Source organism: Martes martes (assembly GCF_963455335.1).
Source record: "Martes martes genome assembly, chromosome: 14".
NCBI lineage: Eukaryota > Metazoa > Chordata > Mammalia > Carnivora > Mustelidae > Martes > Martes martes.
The window spans coordinates 33,519,494-33,540,504 of NC_137902.1; the positions used below are offsets into that span (position 1 = coordinate 33,519,494).

Sequence of the window (21,011 nt, forward strand, 5' to 3'; positions counted from 1 at the left end):
CAGTTTTCTCAGGGCGAAATGGCAGCACTGATGCCTCCGTTGGAAGGATTAGACATGAATGTGTTTAAGGTGCCTGGCACTTGGGGTGCCTGCGTGGCGCCGTGGGTTGAGCACCAACCCTTGGTTTCCGCTCAGGTCATGATCTCATGGATCATGGGCTCTGCTCTTGGCGGGGGAGTCTGCTTGACATTCTCTCTCCGCTCCCTCCCTCAACAGATGGATAAATCTTTAAAAAAAAAAAAAAAAAAGGAACAAAATAAGCGGCCTGGCAGGGAGCATATGCTCACATGCAGAATAAATGCAGAAGCCCAAGAGTCATGTGATCGAGTTCTCCACCCAGGCAGCTGGTCCAGGCGTGGGTCCTACCCGGTATCCCTCCCCCGGCACCCCTGACCATTGGCGGAGCTGGGACACCCCCACCCCCACCCAGGGTCACCTGTTGGGAAGGAGATCCTGCAGGCATTGGTTCAGATTGACTGGGCTTCCCCGAAGTTCCCTGGGAGGATTCGGTTTTGATTTGAGAACCTGTTTGCATGTAAGAGCATCTCCAGACACCGGGTGGGGGAGGGGGAGGGCCCGGGGTATGGAAAGCAAAGCAGTCACCCTTGTGTGCCTTTTTCTCTGGGCGTTTCTGTTTATCAGAGCTATCGGTGACTCTCTCAGAAACGTACAGAACAGCCTTGCTTTGTACCGCAGCTGCCATTTGGCCTAAACGCCTTCCCCAGAACCCGTTTGACAACATATCCCGGAGCCTAGGTAGGGCAGCCAGGGTCGGAAAGCAAGAAGTCCAAGACCCACCTTTAGCCAGGGTGGGACTGGGTGGGCCACCTGCCTCTGCGCTCCCCCAGGTGCCTCGGAGTCCTGAGGGTGGAGGAGTCTCCATTGGGCACTGCCGTGGCCTTCACCGTCCTCTGGTTCTGGTGGAAATTCTCCAAGATGCTGGTGGCTGCCAGGGAGGGGCAGACACCGCCCAGATGCCGGCCGCCCCAGGCGGGCCCCAGAGGCCTGGCACGGAGCCAGGGCAGGGAGAGCTGCTCCAGCAGGACTGAGCCGAGCCTAACTGGGCTCCTGCTCCAGTGACTGGGCCCTGCCCTTCCAGGGAGGCTCCAAAGCCCAGGAGAGCACCCCGCTCCCCAGGGAGTGCACAGGGGCGCTGTGCAGGTGCCATACTAAAAACAAAACAAAACAAAGAATGATAGCCCCTGTTAGCCCAGTGTTTCCTGTGTGCTGGGTCCCATGCTGAGCACTTCGTTTTCATTTTCTCACTTAATCATTAAAGCAACCCCAGTAATAATAATTCCATGAGCTTATGAAGTTCAGTCCACTCAAATCCTGGAGAAGTGACTCTGAGGGGAGTAACCGTATTAGTAGAATACAGTCCCAGCCTTCAAGGAGTCACTGTCTGGTCTTAATCCTCCGACTCAGAAAACTTCTGTGTCTCTGTCTGCCAGAATCTGACTCCCAGCTCCAGCACTTCCTAGCTGTGTGACCTCGGATAAATTGCTTCACTTCTCTGTGTCTTGGTTTCTCCTTGTGTAATTGGGGATGATGGTAATAGAATTTACCTTTTAGGGTCGTTGAGAAGATTAATGAAACACTCCGTGGAAAGCACTGGGAACAGTGGCTAGTTCAGAGCATTCCATAACTGTTAGCCAGGCATGGATGGCTTCAGGGGGTCTGTGATATTCTAGGCCAAATAGCAGGTGACTTTGTATATGTCTGTGACTATTTCTTCAGACAAAGGGGCCATAACTCGGGACCCAGAGAAGATGAAGAAGTATTTCTAAATGGGAGGTCAAGTTTAGATGCATGGCTGGACCTAGAGATCTCTACTTTGCCTACCAAAGAGCTAAGTTACTTAGGGGAGCTTTGTAAATGGGACTCCCCCTTCTTTTGGGGCCATGTCAGGAAGATACAGCCATCTGGCCAGAGAGGACTTGGGGGTCCTTCATAAGGTCTGTTCCACTAGACCTGGAAGAAGACTTAGAGACCATCTAGTCTAAATCCTGCAGGGTACACAAAAGGGACTCTGAGCTCAGTGGTTGAGCCTGCATTTCTCTGAGATAATAGCTCAGAGAATCGGAGAGTTCACTGATTTGAAAGTCCAGTTGGAACAGCTGGGCCAGCCCCGTACTTTTCCCTGCAGGAGGACCACTGAGATGGGGTGTCTTTGGAAATATGAAAAAGTGTTACCATTGTAAATGCTATTACTTCCGGAAACACCTGGCATTGCTTATTGTATTAGGGTTCTCCAGAGAAATGGAACCCGTAGTGGGTGTGTGTGTGTGTGTGTTGAGACAGAGACATTGAGAGACTTATAAGGAATTGGCTCATGTGATTATAAAGGCTGGCAAGTCTGAAATTTGTGGGGCAGGCCAGTAGGTTGGAAACTCGGGCAGGATTTCTGTGTCACAGTCACTTTTTTTTTTTTTTTTAAAGATTTTATTTATTTATTTATTTGACAGAGAGAGAGAGGGAGATCACAAGTAGGCAGAGAGGCAGGCAGAGGGGGAGGGGGAAGCAGGCTCCCACTGAGCAGAGAGCCCAATGCGAGGGCTCAGGGTCCTGATCCCAGGACCCTGAGATTGTGACCTGAGCCGAAGGCAGAGGTTTAACCCACTGAGACACCCAGGTGCCCCTGTGTCACAATCTTGAGGCAGAATCTCCATCTTCCCTAGGAAACCTCACTTTTTCATGGTTCGGATGAGACCCATCCATATTACAGAGCATAATCTCTTTTATTTAAAGATGATGGATTGCAAATGTTAATCACATCTATAAAATACCTTCACAGCAACATCTAGACTCGAGTTTGAGCAAACAGGTGGCACGTTGCCTTGCCAAGTGACATATAAAACGAGCCACCACACGGCCCTCTCAGCACAGAGGTAGCCAGACCAGTCCTAGGAGGTCTGGTGATCTCTGGAGCCTTGTCCCTAAGGGTCCATCACACTGTGTGGTAGGTGCACAGCAAAGGAAATGGCTCTGTGCAAGAGGGCGTGGTGGCTGGGCAAGGAATGTTTGTTCACTTCTCTGGAAACTTTATTCAGAGGTTGGCATGCAGGTTAATTACTGTGGTGTTGACCTTCGGTGAATGGGGAGAGAAGCAGGCAGGCTTGACTTATCAAAAAACAGGAAATGTCCCAAAGAATGCCTTGAGTCATGATCTCGAGTGGACTTGGCATTTGAGTCAGTTGTTCTGTTCTGGGTTGAAAGCATTTAATTCCTGTCCATAGGAGGAAACAGTCATCTTAGTAAAATTAGAGATGAGAGCAGGAGGAGGTCGGTGATATGGAGAAGGGAAAAAGAGCTTTCCCCTGATTTCATCTGGTGTTTGGCACCTGCAGTTTAGACCTTTTGTTTTTTAAAGTGGTGGAATTGAATAATTGAATAATACAACTATGTGACTGGCTGCTGCTAAGAAAAACATTGATTTACTTCTGGTTTGTGGCTGACGTATTTGTGTGAGAATAGACTTTCAATAGCATGTAATGTGCACACAGTTGGATAAAAATGAGAGCCTCCTTTTTAGAAGGAGTTGAGCCAGGTTTCTCCAGAAGGGGTGGAGCTAATGTTATCGAGGTAATCTTTGCTTATGAACTAAGGAGCTAGGAGGCCCAGCGGTTGAATGCGTGGGCTGTAGAATCAGACTGGTTCTGAGTTAGAGCCTTTCTGCCTGGCTCTGTGATCTTGGGCGAATTACCTAACCATTCTGGGCTCATTTTGCTTATCGGCGTATTGGGGGTAATTTACTTCTTGGACTAGCTGGCAAGGTTCAGTGAAATGACGTATGTGAAGAGGTTAGCACAGGCCTGGCTGAGAGAGAGTGACCCCCTAGAGGGGAGCACCATCCGCACCAGTACAAGCCCTGGGGGCAGCCACAGGTTCTACTGGAGCGGTCCCACCTGGTCTGTGGTCACCAGACATCTGCAGGCACTCTGCCAGTTCCTTTGTTCTCAATACACAACAGAATCATGTGTTCAGAACAGTATGACAAGAGTTATTACACAGCTTGGTCTTCCTTACGGGATTATGAACCTCTTGAAGTTATAAAGCCCACTGTCTTAACACCCTCTTTACTAAGTGGCTTATGTCAGCCAAATGAAGCTTGACTTAGCGTGGCTTGCATGGCTTCCCCCAGTGACCATGACCTTTCCACATAGCCTGGTTGCCTCTGCTCTCTTCCACATCCCCTTGGTTCCAGCCACTTGGGCTGTGGAGTGTCCCCAGACATGACCTGTTCTCTCTCCCCTGTGGCTGACCCACCTACCCTATTGCCCCCACCTGGAGTGACCTTTTCGTCCCAACTCCACATTTTCAATTCATCCTTGTCTTTGAATCCCCCAGACCGGCCTTTCCTTCTTCTGTGAGTCCTTATCTGGTGCCCTCAGCTTGAAGTCACCTCCCCTTTTCATGTGTACCCCTTCTGATGGCAACTGCAGCCTTATCCTGTCTCAGTCACCTGGGGCCACCTCCCTGCCGGTGCACCTGCGGGCAGGAACCGTGTCTTGGGTATCTTTGTGTCTCCCACAGTGTCCAGCTCTGTGCCTGCCCAGTGATACTTCAGATATGTGTATTGGGTAGAAGAATGAGAAAACTCACTGATGTTTGTGGGAGCACTCAGTTAGTGGACCATTTCCATGGGCTGAGCTATGAGGTCCCTAAGCCTGACCTGGGCAGGTGTTATTCCTGTTATTCCCGTCTGACAGGAGGAAGCTCCACCACGAGGGTGAAGCAGGCAAGAACATGGTGGGCTTTTCACTGTTTGCTGAAAACATGTGTCAGGATTCATTAGGCTCTTCTATTCAAGAGCCCATGAGCTCCGTATATGGAACATTTGGAGACCAAGAACCATCTTGTGCTCTTTGGTTTCCCTAGTTCCCAGCGCATAGTAGGTGCATAATAAATGCTTAAAGATGAGTAAATGAACAAGTGACACTCCCTTTTTTCACACCCCTCAACTGCTGACTCTGGAACAGTCCTGCTTCTGTTGGGGAAGGGGAGGAGGATCTATAGTAGCGGCTCAGCACCAAGGACCTCCCCCTTCCCCGTGCAGCATTTCTTCTCACTGCTGATTCCCAGGTCGGTAACCAGGCTGGGGATTCAATTCAATTCAAGTGAGCAAGTACTGGCTCATTCCCCAGCCTCTCTGGAGCCCTTGGCCCTGCCTTAGCTCCCTGCCTGGAATCCTGGGGACTTGGAGACCAAAGTTTTGCTTCAGTACCATCCTTCAGTGACCCAAGTCCTGCCTCAAGCCCCTGTGCCCAATTCCTGTAAATAACTTGCTGCTTTCTCCTTGCTTTACTAACTTGCTGTGACCTCTTGCAATTTTCCGTCTTTTCTCTTGAAGGTCTGCTGTGGTCCCAGCGTGTAGCTTCACTCTTTCCTGACGCAGTTCTCCAACCACGTAGCCGTGGTTGTAGCAGCAAGGGCAGTGGTGATCTGGAAGGATAGGAAAGATAGGCAGGAATTCCTAACTTTTGTGACGGTCACAAACTCATTTGACAATCTCTGATGAGCTCAATAAACCGGCTCCCCAGAAAAACTCGCAGATGTCACATTTTGTGTGTTGGAGCAAATAGTCTTAGAGAGTCTCCAGGGTACTCTCACACCTGAACTTGGGCTTTCCTGTGGCCATGGCTCAGGATGCCAAGCCCATCACACTTCTTATGTTTATGCGTTTTCTTTATCCGGTGCTTCCGACAGCTTCCAGTGAGATGCTGTTGTGCGGTGGTGAACACACACCGCCGGGTTTTGGAGCCAAGGAGACATAGGTTCTTTTTTTTAATTAGCTGTGTGGCCTGAAGCATGTTAACCAGCTTCTCTCAATTCTTTGCCTGTGAAATGGGGATGAGAATGTTAACCGTGCAAGGTTGCTGTAAGAATTTGGAGATGCTGCAGTAGAAGGCACATCCGGGCCCCTGTAGATGGCTATTTAGAGGGAGCTAAATTGTGGAAAGAAGCCATTTGTCCAGTTCTGTCAGTTTAAACTTCTCTTGGCTCCTCTTTCTCTTAAGAGTACTTGCTTATACTGTAACCAGAGAGGAGAATTGAGAGGGTTCCATCAGAAGGCAGGAGGGGTGAGTGGGGCCAAATGGCCGTGTGGGAGGGGATAGTCCAGCTTCTTGGTGGTATTGGAATCAGATCCATGGAGGGGCTCTGTGGGCTACCTAGAGGGACCACAGTTAGAACTAACCAGCACAGGTCCAGGCATGAGCCGATGAGCAGAGTCATGCTGAAGTCTAAAAAGGGAAGCTGGCTGGGCTCTGGGAGCTACTCAAGTGGAAAAGTTAATGCTTAGCAGAGTGAGGGTGGTGATTCATGGCTTTACTATGCTGAGGTCTTGAGAGAATGAGGTGGTTAGTCCCACAACTGGTGTGTGCTGGAATCCTTAGCAATACGACGTTCAGCTGAACAAAACCCACTACCTTCTACATTGCCATGCAGTAGAGGGGAAACTGGGGATGGTTCCAAGTGTGGCCAATGAGTGGCTGTCTGGTGGTTTAAAAGCCATCCCTGCTACTTACTAACTGGGTCACTTCTGAGTACGTCACCTCTCAGTTTCCTGAGCTCCAAAAGGGGGATGAAAATTATACATGTCTCCTGGGTTTTTAAAGAGATGAGATGATGTGAGATCATAGAAAATATATACATTGGTCTCTGCCCCCTTCCCCCACCATTTCCTGGCACTGAACTAAAACCCCTATAAATCCCTAAGTGATAGGAGTAGGAGCATCTTTTGTTCTAATGAGGTGACTCTGGGTGGCCTCCTGGATGGCTCCTGGATGGCTCCTGGATAGAGACTGGTCTCCCAGAAGACCAAGCCTTGATGAGAAGCTTAGAATTTTGGTCCCACCCACCACTCCTCTAGACGGAGAAAGGGGCTGGAAATAGAGTTAATAATTGATCTTACCTGTGTGAGGAAGCCACCATGAAAATCCTAAAAGTATGTGGTTCTGAGAGCTTCCAGATGGGAGAACCCATCCATGTGCTAGGAGGTTGAGGCATTCCAACTCCATAGAGACAGAAGCTTCTGTGCCCAGGACCCTCCCAGACCTTACCTGATGTATCCCTTCATCTGGCCGCTTCATCTGTACCCTCTATCACTGCCTTTAATAAACTGGTGAACATAAATAACTGTTTTCTTGAATTCTTTGAGCCGCTCTAGCAAATTAATTGAACCCGATGAGGGAGTTATGGGAAGCATAGATTTGTAGCCTGCTAGGTCAGAAGCACTTGGACTTACTGTTGTCATCTGAACCCGTAACTTGTGGGATCTGATGATGTCTCCAGATAGATGGTATCAGCATGGAGTTAAATTGTAAAACACCCATCTGGAATCACAGAAAATCACTTTTGGTGGGGAAGCCCCCACCGTACATCTGGTGTCACAAGTGCTGTGAATGTTCTTTGTGATGGTAAACGAGACACACAGAGGGAAAACTGTTTTGGTTTGGTTTGGTTATTTTTGGCCCTGAAAATAGAGGAGCTCTTGCTTACAAAGCATTTTGTACTCAAATACTAGCTTTTATTTTGATAAGTATTGGGGAACTTAGAGACCCAACAGATGCCCCTGCTCTTTGGACTTCTCTAAGGAAACTTTTAAAGCACTAGCTGGATTGACATTTATTTCATTTAGGAAGGTGGCCTAACATTTATTCATCATAAATAAAATAAATAACATAAATAACATTTATTCATCCAATCTCAGATACGGAGAAAGAAAACTTGTATCTTCAGGAAAGGTAAACCTGGAGTAAGGGAAACCCTTCGTTTCTCTGCAGGTCCTCGAAAGTGTTTGTTTACTAACTACCTTGTGCCAAAGCCTCTGGGAGGGAGTCCAGCTCAGTCTTGAAGCTGTGGGGTGTTACCACATGCAGAGGTGGCATGGGCTTCAGAGTGGAAATTGCAGGTTATATAGGATCCAGCGCCAAGTATGAGCTCAGAAGAATTAGCTGAGAATTTCTTAGCTCCTTTGAATTTCAGTAGCCACATCCCTAAAATGATGACACCTGCTTGTCAAAGGTTAGCTTTGTTGGCTTCTTTCTGCAACAACCTGGAGACCCAGAGGCCCTGGGTAACCTTGGTCTTGGAAGCTGGTAAAGAGACAAGGGATCACAGCATTTCCATGATTTTGAGTCCCTCATCCTCTAACATCTTGTAGATCTGGGCATGGGAGAAACATTTTAGCCCAGAACAGAACAAGCCATTCCGTTTGGAAAACTTGGATTCAGGCAGCCCCAACTCTAGGCAAATGAGTGGGAAAATGTGGGCACACAGTTTGAATGAATGAATGAATGGTACATGTTCTAGGAGTATTTTTTAATTAATTGATATCTCCTATTTTTATTTGCAGATGAGAAAAAGAAAACAAAGAAAGTTGACAATGAACTCAACCCATTCTGGAATGAGGTAAGTTCATTTTTCTTAACATTGTTTCAGTGGATGAGCTACATCTGATTGTCCTATCTTTGGTCAAGGTTTAGCTTTTCGCTTTGGAAGAAGAATGTCTGCATTGTACCCTCACCCCTCCATCTCCCTTTGTGGCCCTGGAGACAGTAGAACCATTCAAGGACACATACCACAATGATGTCTCCTGTAGAATAGTGTAGTGAGCGAGGCCTGGACGGGGAGCGAGAGGGCTGGGTTCTAACCTGGAGCAGCCCTGCGTTTGCTGAGTGATGTTGGTCCCATTAGGTTGCATGTTGGGGGTGCATATGTAGGGCCGGGGTGGGATTAGATCATCTCCAGAGTCCCAGGAGGAAAGCTCCGTATTTAAAAACCTGTCTGCATGTCACTAGTCAAGAGCCATGACTCTGGCTGAGTAATGACCTTTATTGTTTTTTCTCTTTTGATAAACTAGTATATCCTTAATGTAGCCATTTTGAAAGTCTCAGAGCAACATAAAAAAATTTACCTTTGCACCCACCCACTATCTAGAAGCAACTGCTATTAACATCTGGGATATATCAATCAATAAATATTTATTGAATAAATACATATAATAAAATATGATGTGTTGAGATTAGCAAAGTATCATCATATAGCACATATGGCTTTCTATCCTAATTTTTCTTACTATTATATCCTGAGCATATACCATATCATTCCATTCAGAAGTATTTTTAATACTATGCAATATTCTATAGAAGGAATATAATATCATTTATTTACTTCCCTCACTGTTGACTTTGTATCTATTTTGTAAATGGTTCAGTGTTGAATATATTTATAGATATGTGAAAAGTTTAATTCTTTCCACTGAGTAGATTTTCCTATGCTGACTAATTTTTTAAAAGATGATCATTAGCCCCATTGTTTTTTCCAAAATCCATTGAAACCTTCCTGGATAAGCACAGTGATAAATGTCTTTGTTATTTTCACTGAGTCACCGGGCTGTGTAGACTTCCCTTCTGCCAACTGTAAAGTTCTCCCCACCCCCACGACTAGTTTCAGCATCTCCGTAGGATAAAGACTTTACCTTTTCATTGAATGAGGTGAAGACAGAACACTTTTTTAATGCCTTTCTGAGAAGCAGAATGTTGAGAGGTAATTCTGCTTCTTTGCGATTTTACTGGAACCCAGAACATGGCCAGCTGGTCTGCCAGCTCTGTGAAAGCAAGAGGCCAGTTTGGTTGGTCCCTGTGGATGCTCTGGATCCTAGCACTGTGTACAGAGCTCCAAGAATAAAGCAAATTGAAAAAAATCTATATGTGTACATCTAATGTTTCAGGTTTTGAATAATCGTTAACATGCTTCTTTATATTTGGTCAATTCATGTGGCCAATGGCAGAAAGATATATGGTCATGTGAGCAGACACACAGGACATCACCCATCTCACCCCACTTTGTTTCCAACTTGTAATTTTTAAATTGCAAATGTATTTTTCAAGTAAACTTCCCAACTGTAGTTTTATAACTGAACTCTAACCCAAATGAAATAGCAACCCAAGACCTGTTGGGGTTAGCGTTATGAGGTCTGACACATTCTCCATCTACTCTAAACCCATTACAAGGAGAATCAAATCATCAGTAGATGCTGCTTTATTTAATTCATATGTTACATAATCAATAAAAGGCATCTCTGATGTTATGTTGATTTTTTGTTATGTTTGCCGTTAGACAGCAGTTTACTTCATGAAGATGACAGTCTCGTCTACTACAAACTGATCGTGGTGGGACTTAAAAGGCTGATGCATTTTAGAAAATGTTTTTTTAGATTGTTCATCTCTTTGATACTAACATGATTGGGAAGAGCAAGTAATTTAAAAACAACCAGTGAAAAAAGCATTCATTTTATTTTATTCTTCTAACCCATTGTGGTGGGCACTAAGTAAATTCTCTGACTATGAGATGTGTTTGGTGGCTTGTCCATAGTCACAGAGCCTAGAAAATGGGAAGCCAGAACTCACCCCCGGGTCCTCTGAGGCTAAGTCTGGTTTGCTTTCCCAGAGCCCTCAGCAGCCTTCAGGTTTGGAATTTGGTCACTTCTATCTAACTATAGAATTGAGTAATTCAAAAGATTGTCAGTGGTGAAGATAATGACTGAACATTTAGTATCGGTACATCTTATTATATGCCCCCATCTTTTTAACAACTTTTCTTATAACCTTTCTGTGGACAGATTTTGGAGTTTGACCTTAGGGGTATACCACTGGACTTTTCATCTTCCCTTACAATTGTTGTGAAAGATTTTGAGACAATTGGACAAAATAAGTAAGTTGATTTCAACTATTTTTCTCATTTTACATATTATCTTACTACTGTTTATTTTGTTGAAGGAACATATTGTTAATAACATTTTTAGAATATTTCCTATATAAGTATACTTCATTTCCATGTCCCACCCTCCCCCCCACGACCTTCTGAGCCAATTTCAGATATGATTAATTTCTCACAGGGCCTTTTCCCAAAGTTCTGTAGAGTAGACCCCTCTTACCTGCGGTTTCAGTGACCCGCGGTCAGCCGAGGTCCAGAAGCAGATGATCCTCCTTCTGAAATATTGTCAGAAGGTCAGTAGCCCAGCACTACGTCACAGTGCTTATGACATTCACCTCACTTCATCTCATCATGTAGGCATTTTGTCATCTCACATCATGAAGAAGGTGACTTACAATAAGGTGTTTTGTATGGAGAGAAACCGTATTCACCTGACTTACTACAGTATATTGATATAGTTCTATTTTCTTATTAGTTATTGTTAATCTCTTACTATGTCTAATTTACAAGTTAAACTTTATCATGGATATGTATGTGTGTATGGGAAAAAAAAACATAATGTATATGTAGGTTTTGGTACTATCTGTGGTTTTAGGCATCCACTAGGGGTCTTGGCACATATCCCTGTGGATAAAGGAGGGGCTACTATATTCCTAAGAGACTGCAAACAGTAATCCACCATTAGTGAATCCAGTTTGGCTCTTCCTGTGAAACCTATGTTATATTTCTGATATATCTTTATCTATATATATCTATATCTATATCTTTGTTAATTGCATATAGTCACTTCCTACCTTTGGTGGTTTATCTGGACTGTAGCTGTATTAGACACAAGCAAAATAATTTCTTCTTCTGATTATGTGTGACCATACACATCTCATTCAAGTTCTACTTGCAGCCCCACTTTAATTTTAATGTCTTATTGGCCTTTTAAACTTGACAGACCTAAGCCAGATCCCTGTCACCTCTACCAGTTTCAAATGGAGAAGGGTCATGATGGTGCCCATGGTGGCACTGAGGGTTGGGGACATCTGAAGCAGGTCTCTGTGGGACAGAATGACCTCAGCATGACCTTGATCTGAACATTGGCCTTATAGACTCAGAAGCCAGTCTTAGGTTACCAGTTCAAACTAACCAAGCTTGCAAGAAACTGATGCTTAAAGCCAGGTTACTTACTTTTTATTTTGCATGGGAAATAAATGTCTGGTGGGAGGGCATCCTGATCAGTGAATTCTTCTTTGTGTCATACTGCATGGAAAGACAAATTACTCTGTATACTTGATTGTAAGATGTCATTGACCATAAGATGTATTATTAAATTAGTAACAAGTTTGGGGGTGAGGAATAAACCTGGTATTAAATGTCTATATCAATGTAAGAAGCATCCAAGTTTTTAGTAATGTCATACATTTTTAAATGTATGTCTTAGCCATAGGTACATTTGGTATAATCAGAAGGCTGAAATGAGAGGAATAAACTAGAAAGAATTAGTTGAGGTACAGTGACCATATCCTCTGATTTGCTTGGGACAGTCTTGGTTTATTGTCTTAACACAATGACTAACAGTAACTCGTCTGCTATCAACAGTGGATTGGTTTGGACAGTAAATTAGATGGTCACCCTTGTGCCTGGGGTCTTCTACTTAATGGTGTCAGGCTAAGAGAACCTGGACAGGTTATTAACCTCCTGGACAGTGATTTGATAGGATTTGATAGGTACTGTTCACGTTCATCTTGTTGAGATCTTTTTTCCTGTATTCCATTGCTGACCAGTGCCCCTTGTGACTGATGCATTTTCTTCTTAAGCTATTTAAATATACTCTGGTAGGTTCTGATCCCACTATATTGGACTGAAAACCATTGTAGCTTTAAAGGTTATTTGTGTATCTCAGCTTTGAACCAATGATATGTTTATCTGTTCCCACCCAACTCCCAGAGGGCAGCTTTATCTCCCATATCACAAAATTTGGAGGAAGTGGGTGTCAAACCTCACTGTAGCCTCTAATATGTTACTAATAATAGTCCCTTTTCGAGGATAGTCCAAGGTGGCAGAGGAGTAGATAGATCTTAGTTTCAGGAATTCAGGAATTCAGCTAAATAACTATCAAATCATTCTGAATACCTGTGAACTCAACTAGAGACCTAAGAAAATAGCTGCAACTCTACAAACAGAAAAGTGACCGCTTTCTGCAAGAATGACAAGACAGAAAAACTCACTTCAAAAAAGAGAGTAAGAGGCAGTACAGTACTAACTGCCAGGGACCTAATCAGCAGGGATAAAAGTAAGATGTTGAACTAGAGTTCAGAATAATGATTATAAAGATACTAAGTGCTGGGCTTGAAAAAAGTGTAGAGGACACTAGGGAATACCCCTTTCTGGAGAAATAAGAGAACTTAAATCTAATCAAGTTGAAATAAAAAAGGTTATTAATGAGATACAATAAAAAATGGAGGCTCTACCTGCTAGGACAAATGAGGCAGAAGAGAGAATTAGTAATATAGAAGACAACATGATGGAGAATAAAGAAGCTGAGAAAAAGAGAGATAAACAACTACTGGATCATGAGGGGAGAATTTGAGAGACAAGTGATAGCATAAAGCAAAACAATATTAGAATAATTGAGATCCTGGAAGAAGGGGAAGGGGGGGGAGAAGGTATATATGAACAAATTATAGCTGAGAACTTCTCTAATCTGGGGAAAGAAACAGACATTCAAGTCCGGAGGCACAGAGAACCCCCCTCAAAATCAATAAAAATAGATCAACACCCCAACATATAACACTGACATTCGCAAATCTCAGCAACAAAGAGAAAATCCTGAAAGCAACTCAGGACAAGAGGTCCATAACCCACAAGTGTAGAAACATTACACTGGCAGCAAACCAATCCACAGACCAGAAAGGACTAGCATGATATATTTAGGGTGCTCAATGAGAAAATAGGCAGCCAAGAGTACTTTATCTAGCTAGGATGTCATTCAGAATAGAAGAAGAGATAAAAATCTTCTAGGACAAACAGGAACTAAAAGAATTTGTGATCACAAGCCCTGCAAGAAATATTAAAAGGAATCCTTTAAGCGAAGAGAGAGCCCAAAGGTAACATAAACCAGAAAACAACAGCGACAATATATGGAAACAGTAACTTTACAGGTAATACAATGGCATTAATTCATATCTTTCAGTAGTTATTCTGAATGTAAATGCACTAAATGCCCCAATCAAAACACACAGGGTATCAGATCAGATTAAAAAAAGCAAGACCCATCGATATGCTACCTGCAAGAGACTCATTTTAGACCCAAAGAAAACTCCATATTTAAAGTGATGGGGTGGAAAACCATTTATTATACTAATGGACATCAGGAGTAAGCTGGGGTGGCAGTCCTTATATCAGACAAATTAGATTTTAAACCAAAGACTGTAATAAGATATGAGGAAGGACACTATATCATAATTAAAGGGTCTATCCAACAAGAAGATCTAACACTTTTAAATATCTATACCCTAACATAGGAGCAGCCAATTATATAAGCCAATTAATAACCAAATTAAAGAAACACATTGATAATAATACAATAATAGTAGGGGACTTCAATATCCCACTCACTGCAATGGAAAGATCATCTAAGCAGAAAATCAACAAGGAAAAAAAGGGCTTTGAATGACACACTGGACCAGATGGACTTCACAAATATATTCAGAGCATTTCATCCTAAAGTTAGCAGAATATACATTCTTCTTGAGTGCACATGGAACATTGTCCGGAATAGATCACATATTAGGTCAAAAATCAGGTCTCAACCAGTACCAAAAGATTGGGATCATTTCCTACATATTATCAGAATGCAGTGTTTTGAAATGGAACTCAGTCAAAAGAGGAAATTTGGCAAGAACTCAAATACATGGAGGCTAAAGGGCATCCTACTAAAGAATGAATGGGTCAACCAGGAAATTAAAGAAGAATTTTAAAAATTCGTGGAAACAAATGAAAATGAAAACACAACTGTTCAAAACTGTTGGGGTGTAGCAAAGGCAGTCCTAAGAGGGAAGCAATTCTAGCCCTTCTCAAGAAACAAGAAACATCTTAAACCTTACAACCTTACAACCTTACAACCTAACCTTACACCTGAAGGAGCTGGAGAAAGAACAGCAAATAAAAGCCTAAACTCAGCAGGAGAAGAGAATTAATAAAGATTAGAGCAGAAATCAACAAAATAGAAACCAGAAGAACAATAGAACAGATCAATAAAACTAGGAGCTGGTTCTTTGAAAGACTTAATAAGATTGATAAATCCCTGGCCAGACTTACCAAAAAGAACAGAGAAAGGACCCAAATAAATAAAATCATGAGTGAAAGAGCAGAGATTACAACCAGCATGGGAGAAATACAAACAATTATAAGAACATATTATGAGCAACTATATGCCAACAAATTAGTCAATCTGGAAGAAATGGATGTGTAAACCACCAAAACTGAACCGGGAAGAAATAGAAAACCTGAACAGACCCATAACCAGCAAGGAAATTGCAACACTAATCAATCTCCCAACAAATGAGTCAAGGGCCGGATGGCTTCCTAGGGGAATTCTACCAAACATTTAAAGAAGAATTAATACCTATTCTTCTGAAGCTATTTTAAAAAACAGAAATGGAAGGAAAACTTCCAAACTCTTTCTGTGAGGCCAGCATTAGCTTGATCCCAAAACCAGAAAAAGAACCCCCACCCAAAAAGGAGAATTACAGACAATATATCTGAAGAACATGGATGCAAAAATTCTCACCAAGATACTAGCCAATAGGATCCAACCATACAGTAAAATGATTATTCACCATGACCATGTGGGATTTACTCCTGGGCCACAAGGGTGGTTCAACATCCACAAATAAATGTGATACACTATATTAATAAAATAAATGACAAGAACCATATGATCCTCTCAATAGTTGCAGAAAAAGCATCTTACAGAATAGAGCATCCTTTCTGGATTAAAACTCCTCACAGCGTAGGGATAGAGAGAACAGATCTCAATATCATGAGAGCCATCTATGAAAAGCCTACAGCAAATACTCTCAGTGGGGAAAACTGAGAATTTTCCCCCTAAGGTTAGGAACATGGCAAGGATGTCTATTATCACCACTGTTGTTCAACATAGTACTAGAAGTCCTAGCCTAGTCCTCAGCAATCAGACAATAAAAAGAAATAAAAGGCATCCAAATTGGCAAAGAAGTCAAACTCTCACTCTTCTCAGATGACATGATACTCTGTGTGGAAAACCCAAAAGACTCTATCCCAAAATTGTTAGAACTCATACAGGAATTCAGTAAGGTGGCAGGATATAAAATCAATGCACAAAAATCAATTGCATTTCTATACACTAACAATGAGGCAGAGAAAAGAGAAATTAAGGAGTCAATCTCATTTACAACTGCACCCAAAACCATAAGATATCTAGGAATAAACCTAACCAAAGAGGTAAAGAATCTGTATTCAGAGAACTACAGAACACTCATGAAAGAAACTAAGGGGGGCACCTGGGTGGCTCAGTGGGTTAAGCCTCTGCCGTCAGCTCAGGTCATGATCTCAGGGTCCTGGGATCGAGCCCCGCATTGGGCTCTCTGCTCAGCAGAGAGCCTGCTTCCTCCTCTCTCTCTCTGCCTGCCTCTCTGCCTACTTGTGATCTCTGTCTGTCAAATACATAAAATAAAATCTTATTTTAAGAAACTGAGGAAGACACAAAGAAATGGAAAAACCATGCTCATGGATTGGAAGAACAAATATTGTGAAAATGTCTATTCTTACTTAGAGTAATCTACACATTCAGTGCAATCCCTATCAAAATACCACCAACTTTTTTAACAGAACTGGAACAAATAATCCTAAAATTTGTATGGAACCAGAAAAGACCCCAAAGAGCCAAAGGAATGTTGAAAAAGAAAACCAAAGCTGGTGCTATCACAATTCCAGACTTCAAGCTCTATTACAAAACTGTGATCATCAAGACAGTATGGTACTGGCACAGAAACAGACACATAGATCAGTGGAACAGAATAGAGAACCCAGAAATGGACCCTCAACTCTACGATCAACTGATCTTCAACAAATCAGGAAAGAAAATCCAGTGGAAAAAAGACAGTCTCTTCTGCAAATGGTGTTGGGAAAATTGGACAGCCACATGCAGAAGCATGAAACTGGAACATTTCGTTATACCATACATAAAAAGACACTCAAAATGGATAAAAGACCTAAATGTGAGACAGGACTCCATCAAAATCCTAGAAGAGAACACAGGCAGCAACCTCTGTGACCTCGGCTGCAACAGCTTCTTGCTAGACACGTCTCCAAAGGCAAGGGAAACTAAGGCAAAATATGAATTATTGATACTTCATTAAGATAAAAAGCTTTTGCACAGCAAAGGAAACAGTCAACAGAACCAAAAGACAACCGGCAGAATGGGAAAAGATATTTGCAAATGTCTTATCAGATAAAGGACTGGTATCCAAAATCTATAAAGAATTTATCAAACTCAGCAGTCTATGGTTAAATCCAATCAAAACATGGACAGAAGACATGAGCAGACCTTTCTCCAAGGAAGACCACAGACACATGAAAAAAGTCTCAACATTGGGGCGCCTGGGTAGCTCAGTGGGTTAAGCCTCTGCTTTCGGCTCAGGTCATGATCTCAGGGTCCTGGGATCAAGCCCCACATTGGGCTCTCTGCTCGGCAGGGAGCCTGCTTCCCCCTCTCTCTCTCTCCCTACTTGTGATCTCTGTCTGTCAAATAAATAAATTAATTTAAAAAAAAAGAAAAAGAAAAAAGTCTCAACATCACTTGACATCAGGGAAATACAAATCAAAACCACAATGAGATACCACCTTACACCAGTCAGAATGACTAAAATTAATAAGTCAGGAAACAACAGATGTTGGCAAGAATGTGGAGAAAGCGGAACCCTCTTGTACTGTTGTTAGGAGTGCAAGCTGGTGCATCCACTTTGGAAAACAGTAAGGAGGTTCCTCAAAAAGTTGAAAATAGAGCTAACCTGTGACCCAGCTATTGCACTACTGGGTATTTACCCCAAGATACAAATGCAGTGATCCATAGGGGCACCTACACCTAATGTTTATAGCAGCCATGTCCACAATAGCCCAACTATGGAAGGAGCTCAGCTCAGTTATCCATCAATAGATGAATGGGTAAAGAAGATGTGGTGTATTATATATATGTGTGTGTGTGTGTGTGTGTGTGTGTGTGTGTGTGTATGTATATGATGGAATACTACTCAGCCTTCAAAAAATGAAATCTTGCCATTTGCAATGACATGGGTGGAAGTAGAGGGTATTATGCTAAGTGAAATAATTCAATCAGAGAAAGAATTATTATATGATCTCACTCATATATGGAATTTAAGAAGCAAAAGAGGATCATAGGGGAAGAGAGGAAAAAATAAAAGAAGACAAAATCAGAGAGGGAAATAAACCATAAGGGACTCTTAATCATAGGAAACAAACTGAGGGTTGCTGGAGGGGTGGGAGGTGGGGGGATGGGACAACTGGGTGATAGACATTAAGGTGGGCATGTGATTTAATAAGCACTGGGTGTTACAGAAGACTGATGAATCACTAACCTCTACATCAAACTAATAATACATTATATGTTAATTAATTGAATTTAAATTAAAAAATAAATAGCCCCTTTTCTTTGTTGGCTCCCTTCTTTCTACCAGTGATGTCACTATTTATATTCTGGACCACTCTCTCCAATAGAAATATAATGCAGACGACATATGTAATTTAAATTTTTCTGGTAGCCACATAAAAAAAAACAAAAAGAGACAGGTGAATTAGTTTTTTAATAATATATTCTATTTAACTCAGTATATACAAATTATCATTTCAATATGTAATCAATGTTTTTAAAATCATTGAGACAAGTTTACATGCATTTTTTTCTTACAGTCTTTGAAATCCCACATGTCTTTCCCACTTACAGCACATGTCAATCCAGACTAGCCACATTTCCATTGCTCCCTTGCCACATGTTACTGGGGGGCCACCATATTGGATAGCATAGTTCCAGACCACTGGGGCTCAGAAGTCAGGTCTCTCTGGATCTCCTTCTTTTCACAACCTCTCCAACCTGTTGCCAAATCTTACTTTTTCTTCCATTCCGTTGTTTGTGCCACGTGTGTCTAATTCTTGGCCACAGCCACCAGTCTGGTTCAAGCCTTTTTCATTTTATGATTCTTCTATTTCAATGTGGCGGCAAGGCTTGGCCTTGTAGCTCTTGTCTGTTTCCTACAAAATCCTTGCTTTCCTGAAGGAAATATGCTTGAGTAGATTCAGAAAACAAGCAAATATCTGAAGAACTATATAATGGGCCAGGCGCTAGGGAGTGATCTAAGATAAGAAGAAAAGTGTTATATGGTATAGCCCATGAAGAAAAGTAAAGCAGAGTAAAAGAATAGAGAGTGACTGATGATGGGGGGATGATCCAGTGTTATATGAGGCGGTGATGAGACGGCAGTTGAGCAGAGACCTAAATAAAGTGAAGGAATGGGCCGTGCAGCTCTCTGGGGGAAAGAATATTGCGGGCAGAGAGAAGGCCGGGGTATATGTGGGGCGTCGGAGAAACACCAAGGAGGCCAGGGAGGCTGGAGCACAAAGGGCAGGAGAAGCTGGGATGGGGTCGGAGAGGAGATCAGGAAAGCCCCAGCATGTATGGCGTGAGCCACGCCACAGGCTTTGGATGTGATTCCTAGTAGAATGGGAATCCATTAAGGGGGGGATTGAGGATGATCTAACCTATATTTTAAAAGAATCAGTCAGGCTTTGTGTGTAGAGACTGGATGTAGTAACAGTTAGGAAGTTGGGAAACAATCCTGGGAGACCATTACATATTCATTTGACACCTCTTGAAAACACAGTGGGGCTCTCCGATGACAGCAGTCATGGGAAGAGGGCAATTCCCCGCCCCACGGCTTAACTTGGCACTCATTTGGGGTGTTTGGTATGCTTTTCCGGAGACAGAGTTAAACCAAGAAAATATGGTGGGTCCTGATAGAAGAGGGTCCTTCCAAAGTTGGGGGCTCCATGCATCTTGCTGAGATAACGTTGTACTTGATGTTATGCTGTCTGCTGAGCGTAATGACCAAAGGAGACGGCCGTACTGTGGCATTATTATGACGGGAATTTTTCGGCCAGAAAAAGGTAAATTCTAGGCAAAATATGAAGCTGGTGTTCACTACTCTTTCAGCTTTCCCTCCCCTTTTTCTGGGGGGGGGGTATCCCCCTCCTCCTGACCTCTCCCAGGCACCCAGTGTCCGTATTTATGTCACAGGACTCCCTTCTGCGTACCCACTCCAGCCCTCCCTCCGAGCCGTATCTATACCTTCGGCCAAGTCTTTCCCCAACAGCACTTACTGTCCCGTGTCTCCGTCCTTCAGGGGCTCTCTGGTTGAAAGGAGCTTTCTGAGAAGCTACTCCAGGGGACCATGGGATGAACATTAATAGTTGATCCTGTATTAACCTCCCAAGAACAGCGATCTGGAGACTGAGGCCACTGGCGACTCATCTGAGGAAGTGAACAAAATGGAGATTTTAGGCCCTTATGGCAGGGTCCCCCGGGGGAGGTCGTTTTAAAAGATTAGTTTTGTGTCCTACGATCACTGTGTCGTTGGTCACCATCTCCCGGTGAAAGCTGACCCTGAGTCAGCTTTGGCATGATGTGCAGATGATAATGGCCCTTTGTTGTCTCTGCGCTGACGGCATAAGCCACAATTCCTTCTCCTCAGGAATTAGGAACTTTGACCTTGTTGCCACCAAGTAAACAATGTGTACACCTTGGTCGAATTTGCCTGTAAGTACATTGCAGGAAAAAAAAATTTAAACCCATCTGGGAATATGCTGTATGTTTGTCCAAACTATTTGTGTGCTTTGGCCCCAGATTTTTTTTCTTGCCTTTTTTACTAAAGAGTTGGCCTTCAGGGATCTGCTCACTGCTCAGTGTGGGAACTTTCTTTTCACCTGGAAGTACAGGGTGGAGGCAAGAGGGTTTTGCTACCAGCTTGAGGAATGCGTTGCCTGCTGATGTTCCTGTTGCCATGGAAACCCGTTGTACAAACACGGCTCTCACTGTGCATCTGCTGCTCCGGGCCTAGAAACAAACAGGTTTGCCTGTGCAGCCATGCCCACACCAAGGGGCTGCTGGGGCCAGATAGTGTGGGCAGTGGCCTGGTGTGTCAACGACACCCCTCCCCGGGTGCTGGGAGCTGGCTGGGCCACTTCAGCGTCCT

General features: G+C 43.3%; 1 protein-coding gene across 1 annotated transcript in view; it reads left to right on the forward strand.

Annotated features, from left to right (window-relative positions):
• The window catches only part of MYOF (myoferlin), a 156,140-nt gene that overhangs the window by 14,746 nt on the left and 120,383 nt on the right, over positions 1-21,011 (forward strand). Inside the window, exons 2-3 of the mRNA XM_080822325.1 lie at positions 8,357-8,412; positions 10,625-10,716. Of these exons, the coding sequence (XP_080678451.1) occupies positions 8,357-8,412; positions 10,625-10,716 (148 nt within the window). The remainder of the gene's footprint in view (positions 1-8,356; positions 8,413-10,624; positions 10,717-21,011) is intronic.